This window comes from Neophocaena asiaeorientalis, unplaced genomic scaffold, assembly GCF_003031525.2.
Source record: "Neophocaena asiaeorientalis asiaeorientalis breed wild unplaced genomic scaffold, Neophocaena_asiaeorientalis_V1.1 scaffold18, whole genome shotgun sequence".
NCBI classification, from domain to species: domain Eukaryota; kingdom Metazoa; phylum Chordata; class Mammalia; order Artiodactyla; family Phocoenidae; genus Neophocaena; species Neophocaena asiaeorientalis.
This window is the reverse complement of record NW_020172444.1, coordinates 436,205-457,537: the sequence shown is the minus strand read 5'-3', so window position 1 is coordinate 457,537 and position 21,333 is coordinate 436,205. Positions and strand designations below refer to the sequence as shown.

At 35.1% G+C, this 21,333-nt stretch overlaps 1 protein-coding gene across 1 annotated transcript in view; it reads right to left on the bottom strand.

Moving 5' to 3' along the window:
- Window positions 1-595: 595 nt before the first annotated feature.
- The window catches only part of YIPF4 (Yip1 domain family member 4), a 30,418-nt gene continuing 9,680 nt past the window's right edge, over window positions 596-21,333 (bottom strand). Inside the window, exons 2-6 of the mRNA XM_024732247.1 lie at window positions 14,085-14,238; window positions 12,339-12,510; window positions 10,266-10,343; window positions 6,965-7,078; window positions 596-3,027 (exon numbers count right to left, since the gene is read on the bottom strand). Coding sequence (XP_024588015.1) covers window positions 2,890-3,027; window positions 6,965-7,078; window positions 10,266-10,343; window positions 12,339-12,510; window positions 14,085-14,238 — 656 coding nt within the window. The 3' untranslated portion in view covers window positions 596-2,889. The remainder of the gene's footprint in view (window positions 3,028-6,964; window positions 7,079-10,265; window positions 10,344-12,338; window positions 12,511-14,084; window positions 14,239-21,333) is intronic.

Sequence of the window (21,333 nt, the reverse complement as noted above, 5' to 3'; positions counted from 1 at the left end):
CTCCCCATGATGTGTGTTGTTCTCCTCTGCTGCAAAGAACAAAACAAGAAAACCAATTTGTTCAATTACCAAAAAAAACTGTATGGAAGTAAGACATTTTAACAAAACTTAACAAACGTGTCACAATTTCCTGAAGCCTAACACTAGCTAAAATATGCACTACTGAAAATGTAAAAGATAAATAACAATCATTTTAAAATACTGTTCTGTTGAATATGAAAAATATTGTTTTTATTGTTTGTAGAAGCATTCTTTTATTCAATGTTTTATTACATCAGAATTTTTTAAATGAACTAAATTTTAAACAATATTTAAACAAAAATATCTACCTCACATTTTAAGTCAATGCAAATTTTCACTAATTTAGAATATTAATATATTAATATTGGGGGAATTTTTGGAAATAGATATATATAAAACTGTCTTATAGACCTTAGAAATTAGCAGGTTTAGTAATGGTTCATAAAACTTTACAAATCTCCCTAAACTGTATTTTAATACAAAGAAAATGATATATAGACTTTGATTTATATTCAAAATTTCAGTTATTTTATAATCAATTTAAAACAGAAGTAAATGTCTCATAATTCTTTTCTTTTTTTTTTTTTTGAGGATTAACATTCATCAGGATTACTACAACTGAAAACACTTAAAACATGTATACGCACACACAGACACCTAGAAGAGGCTATCTGGGTAGTTGTTTTAAAAATACTAATGAACTAATAATTAGGTTGGAAATCATGACTTAAAATCAATATGACATAAAATATTATTATATATAAATTCAAGGAGAGGACATTGTAGTCAGCTTACCATTATTAGCTGTACCAGTACTGTATCTTGCACACATTTACAAGTCATGTTTTCAAACTAACAATCTGTTTTAACTGCTTTGCTCATTAGCACATGAAGACATTGGCTGAGCTTGAAACATTATAAATTGTATTTATATATATCCTAAATTGGACAGGTCCCCAGATTAAATGCTGTTATTTTTAGAACACAAATATCTCATTTTATCTTACATCATCAGGAATAAACGTGATTCATATAAGTGAACTTTTTATTCACATCTTAAAGGAATGATAGCTTAAAAAATTTTTAAACCATCTTTTTGATGGAGTTGGTCCTAAAATGCCTTGACTTATTGCTTAGTAAAATTCTACTGCCGGGTGTGGACCCCTAAGCTTTCTGAGGAAGATTTCAGGGTCAACACTATGACCATCAAATATAATAATCTACTATAACAAAGTACTGATCTCAGAAACTCCTGAAGTATGACAAATGTTCATTTTACAGTTGCTGCTTCTGTAGCTGTAGATCCTTCCTCACTATTCCATATTATTTTAGGTTCTATAGGCTCTATCCTGTTGCTTCTAATCTGCTTTCCTAAACTTATTTAAATAACCAGCATTATGTAATTTTTCCACATTATTCTGGCCCAAAGGTAGCTCCATAGTTTTCCTTAATATAAGCTTTTTTTTTCTTTTTCAGGTGGGGGAGGGGAGAGGGGAAATGGAAGAGAGATGGGCTTGATATTTTGCTAATCTGTAGGCTTACTTCAGAGTTGCTGGATATTTCCTGACAGATCAGGTTGCTAAAGGAATACATACCAAGAGGTGGCCACATTACCATATTGAAGACAGCAGTTAACTCTTCCAGCTGAGACCAGAAAGGATAATATAATAATATGCTAATGGTTATTAGGCATTTGCTATTTTATCGATATAAATTATTTTATCTACTGTACAAACTAAGATTAAACGTACATCTACAGTCTATGAAATTATTTGCCAAAAAAAGTTCTCTAGTTAAAATTTAATACTTCCCTTTGTAAATATTATTGTATTCTTGTTAAAGAGTACCTGATACTTGTTAAAATATCAAGTAATACAGGACAAGGTGTTATAAAAACAAAACACACAGCTGGGAAGCATTTTATTTTCTTCTACTTCATATAACATTGTTCAGGACCACAAGACTCTAATGGTCTCTTTCCAGCAACTTTTATGACTTCGGAGTACCACTTAAAAATATTTACTGATGCTATAAATATTACTGTTTTTCTACATATTGACAATTTTAATGAATGCCATATCCATCATACCTCTTGCTTTTTTGGTCAGAAAGATAAACAGAAACTTTAAATCAAATGTTTAGACATTCAAAAGTGGTTTTTAAAAGCACACCCAAACCAACCAAATCTACATCAGCAACTGTTATTAGTTTCAATTGTTATTATTAAGAATTCTTAACAAGGACATACTGACTGAAGCATGTATGAGATTTTTTTAATTATATATAATTTAAAAGCAAAATTAAATTTATAAATAAAAAGATTAATGGCCAAATTAAATAAAGTTTAAGCATCAGATTTAAATATCTTAATTTTTAGGTTATTCAGAAATACATTTTGTGAATAATAAGAATTACTTCATAAATATATATATAAATATAAATATATATCTACAGGATCTGCAATGCAGGAGAAAACCCTTTAAAGAAAAAAATTGCACTTTTGGATTTTCAGGATGCTGTCATATTTACCCTTCAAGTGAAATATAATTACCATTCCAGGTGCTTTTGGCACAAGTTTTTAGGAGAATATTGACACAATCTTAAAAACACAATGCTTTTATATTTTATTCACTGGAATATGATGAATCAAACAGAATTCAGAATTCTGACCAAAAATATTCAGGTAACTGCAATTGCTTAATTAAATACAAAAAAAAATATTGTTTTAAAAAGACCTTAGACTGCCTTTACATCTGGAACATGTAAAATTTTACCAGCAATACGTTTTTTTCAATCCCCTCAAGCAAGAATTCCCAGCCTATACAGAAAGGTAACATTGTCTTTTTCTACTCATTCATATGACTTAGATCACACCCCAGTATATAAGGACAAAAAATAAATGTATAATAAAAAGATTGGATAAATCAGGAGAGGCTTTTTGGTCTTGAATTCTTCACCCACTAACAATGAAGCAGCACTGTAGGCAGCCCAAAACACACCAAAGAGCTTTAAAAAAACAAACAAAAAAGACAAAAGGCAGCATATTAGCAAGTTAATTAACATTTTGGGTATCATAAAAATAACATTTACAGTATTTTTTTAAAACAACCCTAACAACCAATTGTAGAAGCAGTAACACTTATTGAGAATGTTTAAAACTTGTTAGGAATATTCATCCTTGCTCTGCTCCCTGACTTCTGCAAATGAAGTCTTTTGTTATCAAACTTGTCTAATCATAGGAATCACCTTGGGTGCCTATTAGAAAACAGAATCCTGGGATTCATTCTAGTTCTCCTGAATCAGAATCTTTAAAGGAAAGAAGGGTCTAATTATCAGACTTTTTAACAAGTGTCCCTGGTGACTTAAGATACAGCAACTTTCGGAAAAACTATTATAGGGATAGGCAGCTGAAAGATATTTGTTTCCTGAAAGAAAACGAATTGATCTTCACAAAATAGAAATTTTTCCTTTTTTTCCCCCAAGAAGTAGAAAAACATATTAAGTGAAAATTTTACACAACATTTATTAAGTATCAAATCATTTTCCCAGGACAAGGTAGAAGTATAGTGTTACATGGAAAGGAGGAAAACCGTAACATTTTGGTTGAGTTTTTTTAATGTTTGAAAATTTTTCATAATAAAAAAATTTTTTTTGCTTTTTTAAAAAATTGAAGTATAGTTGATGTCCTACTGTATAGCACAGGGAACTATATTCAATATCCCCTGGTAAACCATAATGGAAGAGAGTTTTCTGATTATGCACGTGCTTAATTTTAAATTATTTCAACTAGAAATTTATATAATACTTATCAATATAGTCACTGAAAGCATTTTACAGAATAAAATGAAAGGAAGAACTATAACGGTAGAAATCACGGAAACTATGACAGAAACAGACCTGGCACAGACCAGGGTTTCTCAACCATGCACTAATCAAATTTTTGAGCTGGAAAATAGTTGTGGGAAATTGCCCTGTGCACTGTAGGATGTTTAGCAGTATCCCTGGCTTCTAGTCACTATATACTAGTGCCATCCCAGCCCTCCCCATTTGTGATACCCAAAAACGTCTCCAGACATTGCCAAATGTCCTGGGGGGCAAAATCGCCATCAGTTGAGAACCACTGGTACAGAGGTAAAAAATAAATACTGGCAGACTGACTGAAAATGTATTTGAGATGGTCTGATTTTATATTGTGCTTTTTAAACTAAAAACATACAAAAAAACCTGCAAGATATTTTAAACCTACAAAAAAGTATAGGGAAATAAATGAAGTAAAATTATAATCAAATTGCATTTGTATGGCATGATTAAATTTTTTTGTAAATAAATGGTTAAAGATTGGTAAGAGTTACAGAGATTTAATGTTAAAAAAATTAGTGCTTGTAGATTAAACTGTATTCTAATGCTAGAGTTAAGTGACGAGAGTTTTGCAACATTATTTCTCAGCAAACTTTGGACTAAAACAAGAAACATGTAAAACAGATTGCTACACACAGAAGATTAAGTGATTAGGGAAAGAAATGTGGGGAAGAAAATCTAAAGTTTAAAAAGAATTGTATCCTAAACTTTTAATGATATAAAAAAGATTCTTCCGCTTTATAATAAAACATTCACATGTTGCATAAAGAACATTAAGACCAATTTTCAGTTGAACTCAATGACTAAAAATAACCAGAGGACAGTTTTAGCAATTTGGGCAGTAGTCTCAGAAGCATTCAAACATGCTTTAACCCAAGTAAAACAACACACAAGCAGTGATCCTGAATGATTCAGTAAAGTGGTATGTTCACTAAGGCTAGATAATTAAACGCCAGAATGGGGTTAGCTCTTGTACTGTAAGACTTTTAAACTAAGTGCTAATAATGACAATTTAAAAAATTTAGGATTAGAAGAAAGAAAGCTCTTCTCCTTGGTCTCTAAAGTGTTCAAACATACAGAGATGTTCTCAAAATATTCGTTTAACATTTATAATAATAACAGCTACCACTGCCTACTCTGTCAAGCACTATACTAGACATTATTTATACTTTAAAATCCATAACAAACCCTAAAAAGTAGTTAAGACTGCCAATTTGCATAGGAGGGTACTAAAAGATATCTCCCCAAGGCAAACAGCAAGTAAGTGGCAGAATCAGAATCTGAATTCAGAACTGACTGGTTCCAAAATCCAACTCTTCTCAATACCCAAGGCTTATATAATGTCAGTATTAGCCTGTAGTTACTCAATTCTAAAAGGAATAATTTTATATTGGAATTAGTAATAAACTTTAAGTAAAACCCAAACTCATAAAAGTTACTCTACTTAAAAATTTAAGTCGAAGTTCTATTTTCCATAAAGAAAAAAGATTATATTCACTGTGTAATATACATACATGTGTTAGAGTGGTCATTTATTTCCAAAAGTTGTTCAAAATTAATAAATGCCAAAATTTAAGTTCAATCACTACTCATTAATATTTAATATTATCAGTAAATGTTTAAAGTGGGTACATATGTTAATATAAGCTTAACACAGCACAAAGAAGTCCTGATCTCTGCAACACAGAAAAGCCAATTTATTAGAACCATATATATCATATTTGATAAAGAACTTACTATTCAAATATGAGTGACAATTATTAAATAAATGTCCAGTCCCAGTGGAATATTATTTTATTTTTAGTGAGGTTTTTTTTTTTTATTGGAGTATAATTGCTTTACAATGTTGTGTTAGTTTCTGCTGTACAATGAAGTGAATCAGCTATATGTATACCTATATCCCCTCCCTCTTGGACTTCCCTCCCACCCCCCTTCCCAATCCCACCCATCTAGGTCATCACAGAGCATCAAGCTGAGCTTCCTGTGCTTTATAGAATGTTCCCGCTATCTATTTTACGCATGGTAGTGTACATATGTCAATCCTAATCCCCCAATTCGTCCCACCATCCCCTTCCACACCTGTATCCACATGTCCATTTTCTACATCTATGTCTCTATTCCTGCCCTGCAAATAGGTTCATCTGTACCATTTTACTAGATTCCACATATATGCATTAATATACGGTATTTTTTTCCTCTTTCTGGCTTACTCCACTCTGTATGACAGACTCTAGGTCCATCCAGATCTCTACAAATGACCCAATTTCGTTCCTTTTTTATGGCTGAGTAATATTCCATTGTACATATGTACCACATCTTTATCCATTCATCTGTTGTTGGACATTTAGGTTGTTTCCATGTTCTGGCTACTGTAAATAGTGCTGCAATGAACATTGGGGTACAGGTGTCCTTTTGAGCCAGTGGAATTTTAAATAAATACCTCCCACAAAATCTAAGTCAGATGAACTAGAAGAAAATTTTAACATTAAATTAAAAAATTCTCTGAGTGTAATACCCCAAGGTCTGATTTGCTCTTTGTTCTTTATTCTGCCCTAGACATACATTATAATTTATGGCAATTAAAAGGGGAAAATAAAAGAAATACAACTGGTATAATTAGTGAGTAAGGTCACTGTTCCAAAACACTACGAACTGTTTGATAAACAGTTATAGATTACAAGATTCTTAGCCAGAGAACTAGTACAGTCAGCTCTTATTACTTGTGGGTTCTGCATCCACAGATTCAACAAACTGTGGATCGAAAATATTTGGGGGGAAGAAAAAATTCCAGAAAGTTCCAGAAAGCCAAACTTGAATTGGCTGCACTACAGACAACTATTTATATAGCATTTACATTGTATTAGGTATTGTAAGTAATCTAGAGATGATTTAAAGTAGATGGAAGGATATGCACAGATTACATGTAAATACTACACCATTTTGTATAGGGAACTTAAGCATCTGCAGATTTTCTTGTCTGCGGGGGGGTCCTAGAACGAATCTCCCGTGGATACAGAGTGACAACTGTATACTTTTTTTTTTTTACTGGGAAACAGTAAACTACTTTTTATAACACACTACTTACTTTTATAAGTGTAGACACCACTTCAAATGATCCAACCACCAAAAGTATAGGGGCTATTACAATGAGAGGAAGTAATGAATATCCTATAACTCCAAGAACTTGGCCATATGCAACCTGTGAATTTTCAAAATGTTAAATAAATATCACAGAAATCAAGATACTTATTTTAACCACTATTAAACATCATATATACTTTGTTGTACTTACATAAAGGTGAGAATTAAGAAAAAAGTATCATACCCATTGTATTTCAAATTATCATATAGTCTCATATTCGTGGACAAGGTCAACAACCCACCGTGATTTCAATTATCAATTCTGATAATACCCAAATCTACATTTCCTGCCCTCTCTCTTTTGAGCTTCAGACTTATATATCCAATTACCTTGAGTACATCTCTTAGTCACTACTTCCCTTGTTGTAGGAGGATTATTTAAAGGAACCACAACCATCTTATTTTGATGAAAAATTCAAGTCTAGAGAAGCTAGATGTGACAAATGCAGACTAGAAGGGAAGGGAGAGAAGGTAGGAGGACTGAAGAGAGAAATATTTTTTAGTGGCTACTGTGTGCCACACTCCGTGATAGAGCTTCACATATTGTGAAGATCAAAGGCACTAACAACCCTATGTGGTATTACTGTCCCCATTATGAAGAAAGTGATTCCAGAGAGACAAAGAGCTTTGTTCAGGAAAGCAAAGCTAGTTGGTAAGAGTTCAAATTAAGATCTAGGTCTTTTAACTTCTCTATCAACAGTCCTAAATTACCAAAACATTTAGTGATACCTTTTTTCACATAAAAATTATATGAGGTTTTGTCTAGAATGTAAGAAATAATATGCAAACAAATGTCACTGTTAGAATTATTTTAAATTTTCATAAGCAGAGTGATAAAATTACATAGATAAATGTTATTCTACATTTATTCAAGAGTTTTAAGTTAAGATGATGGATTGAGTGCATATATCTAATACCATTCCTTCCTGAAACTCCATTAAAAGGGAAGGAAAAAAGGAAACTCCTTTTTATAAGAAGCATAAACAGGAGATTAGAAGACAGGACAAGAGCAACTTAATTTTGGAAACTGGAAAGCAGAAGAACAAGAGCTTGGTGGAGACCTTTCCACCAAGTATGAGAAAAAAGCTCAAGAGTTCTGCATTTAGCATTCAGTGTTCATACAGTAAGCCTGATATGAGTCAGCACCCACATGATATAGTAACTCCGCCTGGCATCCCTTGTGCTTTACCCTCTTCACAGAGAGTTGAATTCCAGAGTGCTGGAATTCCTAGGTTTATAGTAATTCATAAAGTCTAATTTAATGGAGCAGTGATTCTCAAGGTGTGACCCATGGACCTCTGGGGGTCCCAGAGACTCTTTAAGAAGACTTAAAGACTGGAACGTCAAAACTATTTTTTGTAATAGGGGACTTCCCTGGCGGTCCAGTGGTTAAGACTCCACGCTTCCACTGCATGGGGCACAGGTTCAATCCCTGGTTGGGGAACTAAGATCCCACATGCCGCAAGGCACGGAAAAAAAATTAAATAAATAAAACTTAAAAAAAAAAAAACCCAGGGCTTCCCTGGTGGCGCAGTGGTTGAGAGTCCGCCTGCCAATGCAGGGGACACGGGTTCGTGCCCCGGTCTCGGAAGATCCCACATGCCGTGGAGCGGCTGGGCCCGTGAGCCATGGCCGCTGAGCCTGCGCGTCCAGGGCCCGTGCTCCACGACGGGAGAGGCCACAACAGTGAGATGCCCGCCTACCGCAAAAAAAAAAAAAAAAAAAACCCACAAAACTATTTTTTATAATAGTAATAAAATATTTGCCTTTTTTATTGGGTTGATATTGGTACTAATAGAACAAAAGCAATGGGTAAAACATGCTGCTTTAGCACAAATAAGGTGGCATGAAACATACTAGTAGTTACTGTGTTCTTTACTACCCCACACTCAGGAAAAGAAGAAAAAAAGCCAGTTTCACTTAAGAATGTCCTTAATGAAGCAGTTAAAATGATTAATTTTATTAAGCCTCAACCTTTGAATATGTCTTTTTAATATTCTGTGTAACAAAATGAGAAGTACACAGAAAGCATTTCTTCTGTATCTTGATTCAATGGTTATCCCAAGGAACAGCATTTGTACAACTGTGTGAGTGAAGAGTTGAATTAGATGCTTTATCCATAGAATACCACTTTTACTTGAAAGAACAACTAAAAGACAAACTATGATTATTCAGAGTTAGGTACTGACAGGCAACATGAATGAAAATGAATGAAGTGAGCCTATTATTTCAAGGAAAACTGACAGTATTTCTTCCAAATTACAAAATTTCTCTCAAGCAAAAAGTAGAATTTTGGAAAACTTGTATCCAACACTCTTATCTTGATAGTTTTCCAATACAGATTTTTCTGATGAAATAGGTGGTGATATTAATGAATGTGACTTTCTGACATTGTATAATAAAACGAGTCAACATTTGGAAGATCTACAAAGCTCAGGGAACTAATGTTTTCTTAGTAGATCGTGCACGGGTAAAAAGATCCATCCAAAGTGAATTTCAATGATACAGCGTATAAAAAGCTCACTGATATGGTTTGAGATTCCTCACTACAACAAACCTTTAAGAAAATATTACTTGTTGAGTGTTGATGTAGTATCAGAGTAGAATAATCATAATCATCCAAAACATGTATTAAAATACTCTCCCTTTTAAAATTATATACCTGTGTGAGGCCTTATTTTTTACTTTAACCAAAATATAGCATAACAATTGAATGCAGAAAGCAGATATTAGAATACAATTTCCACTAACCCAGACATTAAAGCTACTTGCAAATATATAAAACAATACCTTTTTCTCACTGTTTTGAAAAATAGTTTTCATTAAAATGTATTTTTTATGTTAAAATGTATTTGGTTTACTTTTAGTTTTAAATGAATAAATATATATTTAAAATTTTTATTTTAATTTCTAACATGGTAAATATCAATAAATACAACCTACAGAAAGAAATCTCTTTGGGGACCTGAGATCAAAAAGTTTGAGAACTGCTGTAACAGAGAATAAATTGCATGCTTCCCTAAAAAGCTATACATTATTTATGAGTGAAATTGGATTTTCTTTCCTCTTTATTTCTCATAACATTTATACTAATATTTACATCACCTTAAAAGAAGTAGCATAACTTAAAAGCAATTCTGGGACAAAAAGCAGTTACAATGAACATAGCTACTGATACTACCTGCAGTATCAAAAATAAAGCTTACCATAAAAAACAAAGGCTATTTTCAAAATTAACTACTTACTTCTCCACCAAGAACTCTGGCCAGTAAGAAAATTGTTAATGAACCAAATATCCAAATGGTTATAATCCATGAGACCACCTTAAGAGAAAAAAAATTCATGCAGTTAATATCTGTGTACCAAATAAGCTGATAATTTCCCACGAACTCAATCCTCTACCATATATTTTGGTATACTCAACTTCAGGTCATAGAGAGTTTGGGTTCCCAGGTAAAACTTAATAAGAATATAAATGTGTAATGTAATTTTACATCCAAACTGAAAATTTAGCAATGATCAATTGCCTAAGGAAACCTTAGTATTTTATGATCTATAATAAAAGAACTGCAAAGAAAGACCAAACTGTTGACTCCCAACCCCTGCTTTATAGCATTTTGGAAGGTAAATTCATCTGTGAAACAAGTTACCAGTCTTCTCAAGAGGTCTCTAAAATTTACATTAATTACACATTTATCCAAGTAATAGAATGTGGACGATACTTCACACAATTTTAACTCCTGAGACTTGACATAGTAATGATACATGCATATATTTCCAAGTTCTGTCTGCTTGGGGGGGGTCTAGAAATAATGACACCCAGTAGCAACATAAGCACACTTATTGCCCAGATCCTGGTTTCTAAATATTCCCCAAAAGGCACTAGGACTCCCTAGAAAAATGACTGATTCTGGGCTGGGACAGGGATAATAAAAGGTGAGCCCAGAACACTCTGTGGAGTCAGAAAGAAAGGAAGTACTCAAAAAAGATGGGGATATGTCAAAAGGATACAGAAGCTAACCTGAAGGCGCTCCCAATGGCTAAAACTGCAACAATCTGAGCAATAAAATAAATGACAGTACTGTATTATAGTCCAGAAAATAAAGTAAATATCCATCAGTCCATACTGACAAAAATAAATGAATGATTAAGTAATGACAAAGAAACATTCTATGGAGATAAGAATCTTCTGTTTTTAGCCTTAGAACACTTTGTTCAAATGAAAGATTATACAAAATAGATAAAATTTATATAGAGATGTTCTACATGAAGGGTTGGTGGTGGGTAGGAGACCAGACCCCCATTCAACTTCTTCAATGGTCCTTATACTTGCAACAGAATACTTGATATGAACTACTGATCCAAGGTAAATATTAATAGGACCAGTATTATATAACGTTAAGGGTCTTGCTATGGAGAGAACACTCTGGATTATCTGGTGAGCACTAAATGTAATCACAACTGTCCTTTAAAAAAGGAGGCAGAGGGATATTTGACTACAGTAGAGAAGGCAATGTGACAAATGGAAACAGATTGCAGTGATGCAGCCAGAAGTCAAGGAATGTTGGCAGCCTCCAGATATGGGAAGAGGCAAGCAACAGACTGTCCTGGAGCCTCCAGAAGAACCAGCCCTGCTGACATTTTGATTTTAGCCCTTTAAGACTCAATTTGGGTTTCTGACTTTCAGAACTGTCAAAGAATAAATCTGCATTGTTTTAAGCCACTAAACTTGTGGAAATATGTTATAGTACAAAAGGAAACTAATTCATTTCCAAATCACTCTGTGGTAAAGAGTTATTTTTTACTCCCCTAAAGCCTTAAACTAGGGATGAGGGAATGATATGCATGTGCCGTATTTTGATGATAGAGATAAAGCCTCTGAGAATAGGACAAAGTATTATATAAAAACAAAAACGGATGGAATTCTTGTCATCATTTATTAAGAAGCTTACTTTAAAAAACAGAACTAAAAATGAATAAAAGATAAGAACATGAGTATTGTGTTTCAAACTCTTTATCCTTTGGAGAAATCAGAAAGGGTATGGGCAGCTGGGATCAGTCCCAACCATTCTACCCACTTGCCATACAAATACTAATACTTTTTATGAGAATGATGATGTAGAAGAGTTTGGAAATCATTAATCCAAGGCACTCCCCACTTATTTAATTAAGAACAGCTTGTAGGGATAAACAAGTGAGAAATAATGGGTAAAGCTAAAGCATTTCTCAAACATGAAGTACTACAGTTAATATTTGGCTATTTTCAATTTTAAAACTCTTAAACTATTTAGAATTTGTGAAAAGTAAGATATACTTACCCTAAACTGTCCATATAATGATATCATGGAAAAGAAAAGAACAACAGCCAGAGGACCCCAAAAGTCAGGATTGTCTCTCACCACTTGCCTATTAAAACCAAGTGATGGCATTGGCATCAAAACACATCGAATTTTGTAGTAAATATCCTTTAGGTCGATATCCAATTCTTCCCTATAATTTTAAAATAAGAATTCTTAAAAAGCACACACTTCTGAATACTGAGACAGTTGCAGCAGAATTTAAGAAAAGTTTAAATATAACATTACAGTCACCACAGATCAACAAAACATTTGCATTTGAAGTACCACATTTCACTGGTTCCATGATGAACATTTTTATCATTTCAACATCTCTAAAGTTGGGATGCATCTCACAATAGCTGGTGTCTTACAACTGCTGTCAGTCTGGAGTGAAGCCAAGTGCTTCCAAGATCTCCCTTTCCTTTTGCCAGTCTCCTGGAGGCACTATCAACTTGGGACTTTAAATAAAATTCTCTGCTTGAGACTTTTTGGGACCGTACTGAAAAATCAGACTGCAATCCTATATTCTCACAGACACTTTTTCTTCCAACACCCCACCCAGTGCCAAACAGACAAGCAAACTTCCTTGCTGTCTCTCTTTGTATGGTAGGTTATTTCTCATTTATCCTTACACTAAGGAGATAAGATAGCCCCTTTGATGTCCTAGCTTTATGCAGTCTTAGGTACTTTTTCTGTTTTATCAATAAACGTGAAATAACTGCATCTTATAATCCATACCATCTTAGATTTGATGAAATTCGGTATATTAACAGTTAAGAAACAGGATATTTTAGCACTTGATCTACCAGTAATTACTACAGAGAATAACTTGGTAATACCTTGATTTTACAAAGCTATAGGTTCTTCTTTCCAAAATTGTTAAATTCTTCACCTTTTTTCCCCAAGTGATACATAATCACTTAAAAATTTTCAAGTACTATGAAGAAAGTGAAAGTATCCCTATAGTCCTCCCAGTGGTAGCTCTAGAATTTCTACATAGGAGAGAGTTTGGAGGGGTAATCTTTTTGGAAATCTTAAACTGAACTTCCACAGCACGCACCCAAGCACCTTGCTTTTTTACTTACATTGTATGTTCACTTCAGATATCTATAGACCCAGGTAAGTCCTAACAGTTTGGAGTATATTTGTGTGTGATATAGGATTATGATTCTTTTAACTTTTGCCATTCAGTAGGTTAAACATATTCTCTCATTATTTCAGTTTTACTAGTTACAGTTGACCTTGAACAACGTGGGGGTTATGGGTACCACCCTCAAAGATCCACATATAATTTTGACTCCCCCAAAACTTAACTAAAAGCCTACTGTTGACTAGAAGCCTTCCCAATCACATAAACAGTTGATTAACATATATTTTATATGTTACATGTACATCTACATATACTTTCTGCATTCATGACATACCTTTTTCTTAATTTTTTCCATACTTCTAGGCTACATGGTTCGTCTGCGAGTTTTTTCACATTGTTGCAAACTCAAAAAAAATTCCCAATGTATGTATTAAAAATAATCTATGTACAAGAAGACCTACACAGTTCAAACCTGTGTTGTTCAAGGGTCAACTATAATAGTAAAACTGGAAATAGCTAAAACTTTTGACCAAAAAGGTTAAGATTTTCTATACCTGTCTTAAATAATATGAAAAAATACAATCATTCCACATTCTAGCTCTAAAAACCAAAAAATATATATTATTTTTACATACAAGAGTGGCTTGTTATCTTCAGGGTCATCATCTTCAACTTCCAAAAGCCAGCCATATCCTCTTTGTCTCAGAAATGTAGTAGCTGTAGACTCTTTGATAAAATCTCCACCAAGGTTTAACTTGACATCTGGGGATGCTATTGAACCACTGAGATCTAAGGAGAAAAGAGGACAAAACTATAAACCAAGGTAAAATGTGTGAATCCTAACCAACACGAGTATATATCCAACTAAATAATTATCACTTGAAGATCTCTACATATGAACATCTGCTACTGTATACAATCTTTGTATTTTATAGTTTACAGTGATAAAAACAAGACAGCAGGCCCAAAATGGAGTCACTTATGCTAAGTCTCATGTCACCAAACCAAGACTTAATTACAGTTTTGGCCTCTCCCAGAAACAGAACCTTAAACTAGTGAATCAGGAATCACCTGGTCAGCACTAGTGAAGTAATGTGCCTGACAGACCCCTGCAATCTCCTAAAGGAAAGTGACCTTGCCATAACTAATCCACTTTTAGCTAGTATAACTTCCTTGTCCCACTTCCTTCTGCCTAAAGTCTTTCATTTTGTACAGCTCCTCAGAGCTCCTTTCTACCTGCAGATTGGAATGCTGCCCATTTCATGTATCACTGAATAAGTCAATAAAATCTTTAAAAGTTACTCAGTTGAATTTTTTTTCAGTAATGATATCTAAAAACCACTTTTTATTTTTACAACAAGAAAACGAAAACAAGAGAGGTGAATTCACATGAAAGGTTTCACATCTAACTAGCTAGCCTTGTACCAGAATCTAGACTTATAACTATAACTTTAAAATTTAAATGGAAGATATATACAAAATATATTACAGGATATCACTTTGTTTTTTTTGTTTGTTTGGTTGGGTTTGGTATGGTTTTGGCTGCACTGCGAGGCTTGTGGGATCTTAGTTCCCCGACCAGGGACTGAACCCAGGCCCGGCAGCAAAAGCACGGAGTCCTAACCACTGGACCCCCAGGAACTCCCAACAGGATATCATTTTGGAGTCCCTTCATTATTATGTACATTATGTGCTTCAGAACAAAGTGATGTATAAATTCTCTTTAAAGGCATTACATATTTATATATACAAACCATTAGACATAATCATTTGCTAAAGGAAAACCGCAGATAACTTCCCTTACTTTTTCATATATTTATTCATACATTATTTCTTTTAAAACTAAATATCTATGCTAAGTGCCTCATATATTAATGCTTAGTTTTGGATAAATCTGACTAGTAAGAGTTTCCTACTATTTCAGCTAACTTTTTTCTTTATATAATTACATCATTTATCTTTAGTTTTGGCAAAATAAAGGTTGTTGGGTTTTTTTAGGTCAATTCTAAAAAGCATTGAAGGGCTTTCCTGGTGGTGCAGTGGTTAAGAATCTGCCTGCCAATGCAGGGGACACGGGTTCGAGTCCTGGTCCAGGAAGATCCCACATGCTGCGGAGCAACTAAGCCCGTGCGTCACAACTACTGAGCCTGCGCTCTAGAGCCCGTGCACAACTACTGAGCCCGCATGCCACAACTACTGAAGCCCGCATGCCTAGAGCCCATGCTCTGCAACAAGAGAAGGCACCGCAATAAGAAGCCTGCACACCACAACAAAGAGTAGCCCCCGCTTGCCGCAACTAGAGAAAGCCCGCGTGCAGCAACAAAGACCCAACGCAGCCAAAAATAAATAAATAAATTTACATAGATAAAAAAAAAAGCAGTGAAGAGACTCTGTTATCCACATTACAAAATAAATTCCACTCACAGTCTGTACCAGTGCCTTAGAGGTTACAGATAATCACAGTAGTACATATGTCAAAATTTCTGGTCGAAAAAAAATTGGGAATAGTAAAGGACTTGCTTGAGGTCATACAGGAATTAATAAAAAAACACATTTGTAGGACCAGACAACATGCACTAGTAAACAACCATCAATGTTGTTAACTAGAAGTCAAAAGACTGGAGTGATACTTTAGAAAACAATTTCGGCAACAGCAAACCACAACACTCAACACAGACTCTCCTTTCCTGGAGATCCTATACAGTAGAAGGAAGAGCTTAATTTGCACATTACCCTAAATTCTAGGTTAGCTTTTGAGAACTGCCATTAAAAAATTTTGGCTTAAACTTCAATCAGTGAGTGGATCAATTATGAGTCACATAATGATCTGGTTCTGACAACTCCTGCAATTAATTATAATAAAGTTTGCATTCTGAAGCTAAGTCCTAGCTAAGCTACTAATTAATACAGCAAATCATTAATGCCTTCTGGTCTCCAGTTTCCCATTCAAAGTTCTTTCCAGGTTTAACATTACATGATTCTAAAAAGCTTTTATAGTTTAGTTTATTCAGCTAGAGATAAAATGCAAGTACTTTTGAATTCACTGTCCTTCCCTACTTAAAGCTTAAAAATAGTCCCTATAGATGCTAATTGCCATAGAATCTTCTGATTAAAATATTCTCTCAAAATTACTTTCTGCTTGTCTTACTCTAAGTTGAAAATGAAAGAGTTGAAACTTAACTAAAATTCTACTTCCAACAGGTACAAAGAGTGCCTTTCTTGATTTAACAAGAGGAAAACTTAGATCAGGAAGTCATTAGTATAGCAGTGACATTAAAGGTTTTGGAATTATAAGGCAGGAAAGGACCTTAACAACTGTTTCCTGGCCTCTAGAAAAGACTGCAGTTAAAGTCCTTAACTAGCTAAAAAAGGATATATAAATTATAGTGCTAAGGAGTGCTGTGAGAAAGAATTGTATATGTTTAGGAGTTTTTCATAGCAGGGATGTAGAACCTCAAAAAGACACCTTTAGCTTATAATTTTGTAGTGTTTTCCATTCTATGCAAAGAAGGAAAATACCATGGACATATGTAGAATGCTAGAAACAGCAGTCTGACAAATCATCCAGTTCCCCCAAAACACAATTACATGTGTTAAAAATAAAGCAACTGGGCTTCCCTGGTGGCGCAGTGGTTGAGAGTCCGCCTGCCCATGCAGGGGACGCGGGTTCGTGCCCCGCACGTGCTGCGTAACGGCTGCGCCCGTGAGCCATGGCCGCTGGGCCTGTGCGTCCGGAGCCTGTGCTCCGCAAAGGGAGGGGCCGCAGCAGTGAGAGGCCCGCGTACCGCAAAAAAAATTTAAAAAATAAAGCAACAGAAGGGCTTCCCTGGTGAGCCATGGCCGCTGAGCCTGCGCGTCCGGAGCTTGTGCTCCACAACGGGAGAGGCCACAACAGTGAGAGGCCCGCGTACAGCCAAAAAAAAAAAGCAACAGAAAGTAAAACAACTCAGTAGTTAGCCTAACATGTGATCATGCTAACAGGTAAAAAATAATGTCGGAAAATAATGAGAAATATTAAAAAAAAAAAAGGGGGAGGGTGGTCACTCCAGGAGCACAACTGTCTTACATTAAACCACGGTAAGAACCAGCTAGCTTGATCGTCAACTCTAGGACAGGTGTCCAGAATTATAAAACACTAATCTTAAATTAATCCTTTCTTACTACGCTATAATATTCTTGTCATTTTCTAAGTAAAAAATAACATAAAGGTAATAATAAATGTAAATGGTTTTAAGAGGAAATAATCTTTGAAAGAAATCTTAAAAATGTTTCCACTACTGTTTGGGTTCAGAGTGAGGAAAGAATATAAGTAAGTTTCAAGTTTTATTAAAAGCCACCTGGAAAAACTGCAGAACAACACTTAATAGTAATTTTCCCTCCCTTTCAATAGTAATTTTCCCTCCCTTTCAACTCAAGTGTATTACTGGGTGAGGGATCTTTTCTCTGAATCTTCTCCTCAGCCTGAGAACTTCACTTTGAAGAATTCAGTCAGTGTAGTATGAGAGTATACTCAGGGTGAGATTTACTGATCTGCCCCTACAAAAGTTCTAGATTTCTATGAAAGAAGAGTAATCTGCAATGAACATGAACATTTTGTTGGTACTTGCCAACTTCTTACATAACATGAATAAGCGCTTTCTTACTTAACAAGCAACCAAGAGCAAGGACAAAAATAATTCCATTTTATCTGAATGAAAATGAAATGAAATCCATGTGTGCTTAAATCTAAACCAGAATTGGCTATTGTGCAACAAAATAAAACAAGCACATGTTTCATACTAAAGGGACAAATTCCACTGTTCCATTTTAGTTATAAAAACATTTTAATGCGTATATAGGCCAATGAAAGAGCTCAAGAAACCAACACAAGTATATAATGATTTTATAATTGCTAGACCTATATTGGAGTTGATTATGTTACTCCATGAGAAAAAATTTTAAAGCCGTGTATAAAATTGTGTCCTAGGTTAAATATATATATATATATATATATATATATATATACTTTTTAATTTTTTATTTATTTTTCGCTGTGCTGGGTCTTCATTGCTGCGTGTGGAAGCGCCTTCTCTAGTTGCGGTGCACAGGCTTCTCATTGCGGTGGCTTCTCTTGTTGCAGAGCACGGGCTCTAGGCACACGAGCTCAGCAGTTGTGGCTCACGGGCTTAGTTGCTCCGTGGCATGTGGGATCTTCCCAGATCAGGGCTCAAACTTGTGTCCCAGGCATTGGCAGGCGGATTCTTAACCACTGCACCACCAGGGAAGCCCCTAGGTTATATTTTTATTCATATCATTTTGGTTTACGATTTCAGTAGCTTTACTATTCAATATTGCCAGTTAATTTTCATATTGCACATAATATTAATTAAAATCAATTACATCTCCTGAGCCTACCTTTAGAAAAATCAAATCCCATTTTGGCATAAATCAGTTATCTAACAGAAATTTCTTTTATTTGCCTTATGAGTCTTTTAAGTTTTATTTTGAAATAATTATAGATTCACAGGAAGTTGCAGAGGTTATATGCACCCTTCACCCTGTTTCCCCCAATGGTACCATACCATCATATGTACTATCAAAACCAGGACACTGACACTGATACAGTTGATAGACCTTATTCAGATTTTACCAGTTTTAAGTGCACTTATTTGTGTGTATGTGTGTATAGTTCTATGCAATTTTACCACACTTATGGATTTGTGTAATGCCTTACAAGTTTAAAATTTATGAAAAGAAATAGATTAATTTTTTTAAAAGATAAATCTTGCTTAACTACCTTGTTTTCTTCCCAAGAAAGGTTGACTAAAAAGTCATTTTCAATTTTCAAACACAGAAGAAAAGCTATTCTTGCACCCATTATATATCATATATTGTACTTCTTGAGCACATTGTACAGAAGATACTTGTGATAATATCTATCTGGATATAATTTTTAAAAAATCAAGTAGGAAACTTTTAAAGAGGAAAAACTAAAGATTCCTCTATCAACACTACTAAATTATATTAGAAGTGACATCTTTCCTGGGGATGGAGAATGTCACACAAAGTAGGCTAAATGGACACCTTAACAGAGTAACAGAAAATTATTGTTTACTCAAAAAAGCCTATTAACACAAAAATTATTGCATTATTATATCTACAAATTACTGATCACAATAAAGTATTATGAGTTGTATATACTATCATTTTTATATAGGAGTGTCTTAGTCTGTTTAGGCTTCTATATAACAAAATACCATAGACTGGGTGGCTTATAAACAATAGAAATTTGCTTCTCACAGTTCTGGAGGTTGGAAGTCTAAAGTCAGGGTGTCAGCATGGTCAGGAAAGGGCTCTCTTCTGGCTAGCTGACTTCTCCTTGTGCCCTCACATGGCAGAAACGGGTAGGGAGATCTGTGAAATCTTTTTTATAAGAGCACTAATCCCATTTATGAGGGCCCCATCCTCATGACCTAAGTACCTCCCAAAGGCTCCACTTCCCCACTGGGCATTAGGATTTCAACATATGAATTTTGGGGGACACAAACATTCAGACCATAAAAATAGGTAAAAACACTGAGGAAGGCTGAGCTCAAAAAGCAATATATTGAGCCCAGTCCTCTTCTGTAGACTTATACAATCAAGTGTCAGTTTAACGTTGTAGTTATTTCAAAGGCATTTAAAACTCAATATTCCAAAACTGAATTCTTTTTTTTTTTTTTTTAATAAATTTATTTATTCATTTATTTATTTTTGGCTGTGTTGGGTCTTTGTTTCTGTGCGAGGGCTTTCTCTAGTTGTGGCAAGCGGGGGCCACTCCTCATCGCGGTGCGCGGGCCTCTCACTGTCGCGGCCTCTCTTGCTGCGGAGCACAGGCTCCAGACGCGCAGAGCTCAGTATTTGTAGCTCACGGGCCCAGCTGCTCCGTGGCACGTGGGATCTTCCCAGACCAGGGCTTGAACCCATGTCCCCTGCATTGGCAGGCAGACTCTCAACCACTGCGCCACCAGGGAAGCCCCCAAAACTGAATTCTTGATAGTTAAGGTCTTCCTCCAGTTTCTTATTTCAGTGAATAGTACCACTAATCCCATCCAGCACTGTAAACCAGAAGTTTAATTATCCTTGACAATTTCCTTCATTCACATGCTCCCCACACCATTCAACCACAACTAAATTCTATCACTTTTACCCCTAAATATTTTTTGAACCTCCCCACTTTTCTCCATTTCTACCACCTGCACCATGCTCGTGCAAACTAACATCTCCTGTCTGTATGACTATAATGGTCTACTAACTCCTCTCCCTAGTCATTCTCTTTCCAATCCATTCTCACCTATAGGCAGAAGAATATTTTTAAAATGCAAATCTTTCACTCTCCCGTTTAAAATCCTTCAGTGGCCTCCCACTACTTTTTTAGCTCAAATCTAACAATCTCTACATGCCCTATCTACTTCTCCAGAACAATTTTCTGCCTCCCTACCCACCGTGACCCTATGTTCTAGCCATATTAAGCCTCTCAGTTCTGTGAATGAACCAGCATCCCTTGTACCTCAGGGACTTTGTACCAGGCTGTCTCCCCTAACTTCAGATAATTAAATGCCACCCATTCTTCAGTTCCTAGATATACTTTGTTTTTAATATATAAATTTATTTATTTTATTTATTATTTTTGGCTGCGCTGGGCCTTCGTTGCTGCGTGTGGGCTTTCTCTGGTTACGGCGAGCAGGGGCTACTCTTCCTTGTGGTGCAAGGGCTTCTCACTGCGGTGGCTTCTCTTGTTGCTGAGCACGGGCTCTAGGCAAGCAGGCTTCAGTAGTTGTGACATGCGGGCTCAGTAGTTGTGGTGCACAGGCTTAGCTGCTCTGCGGCATGTGGGATCTTCCTGGACAAGAGCTCGAACCCATG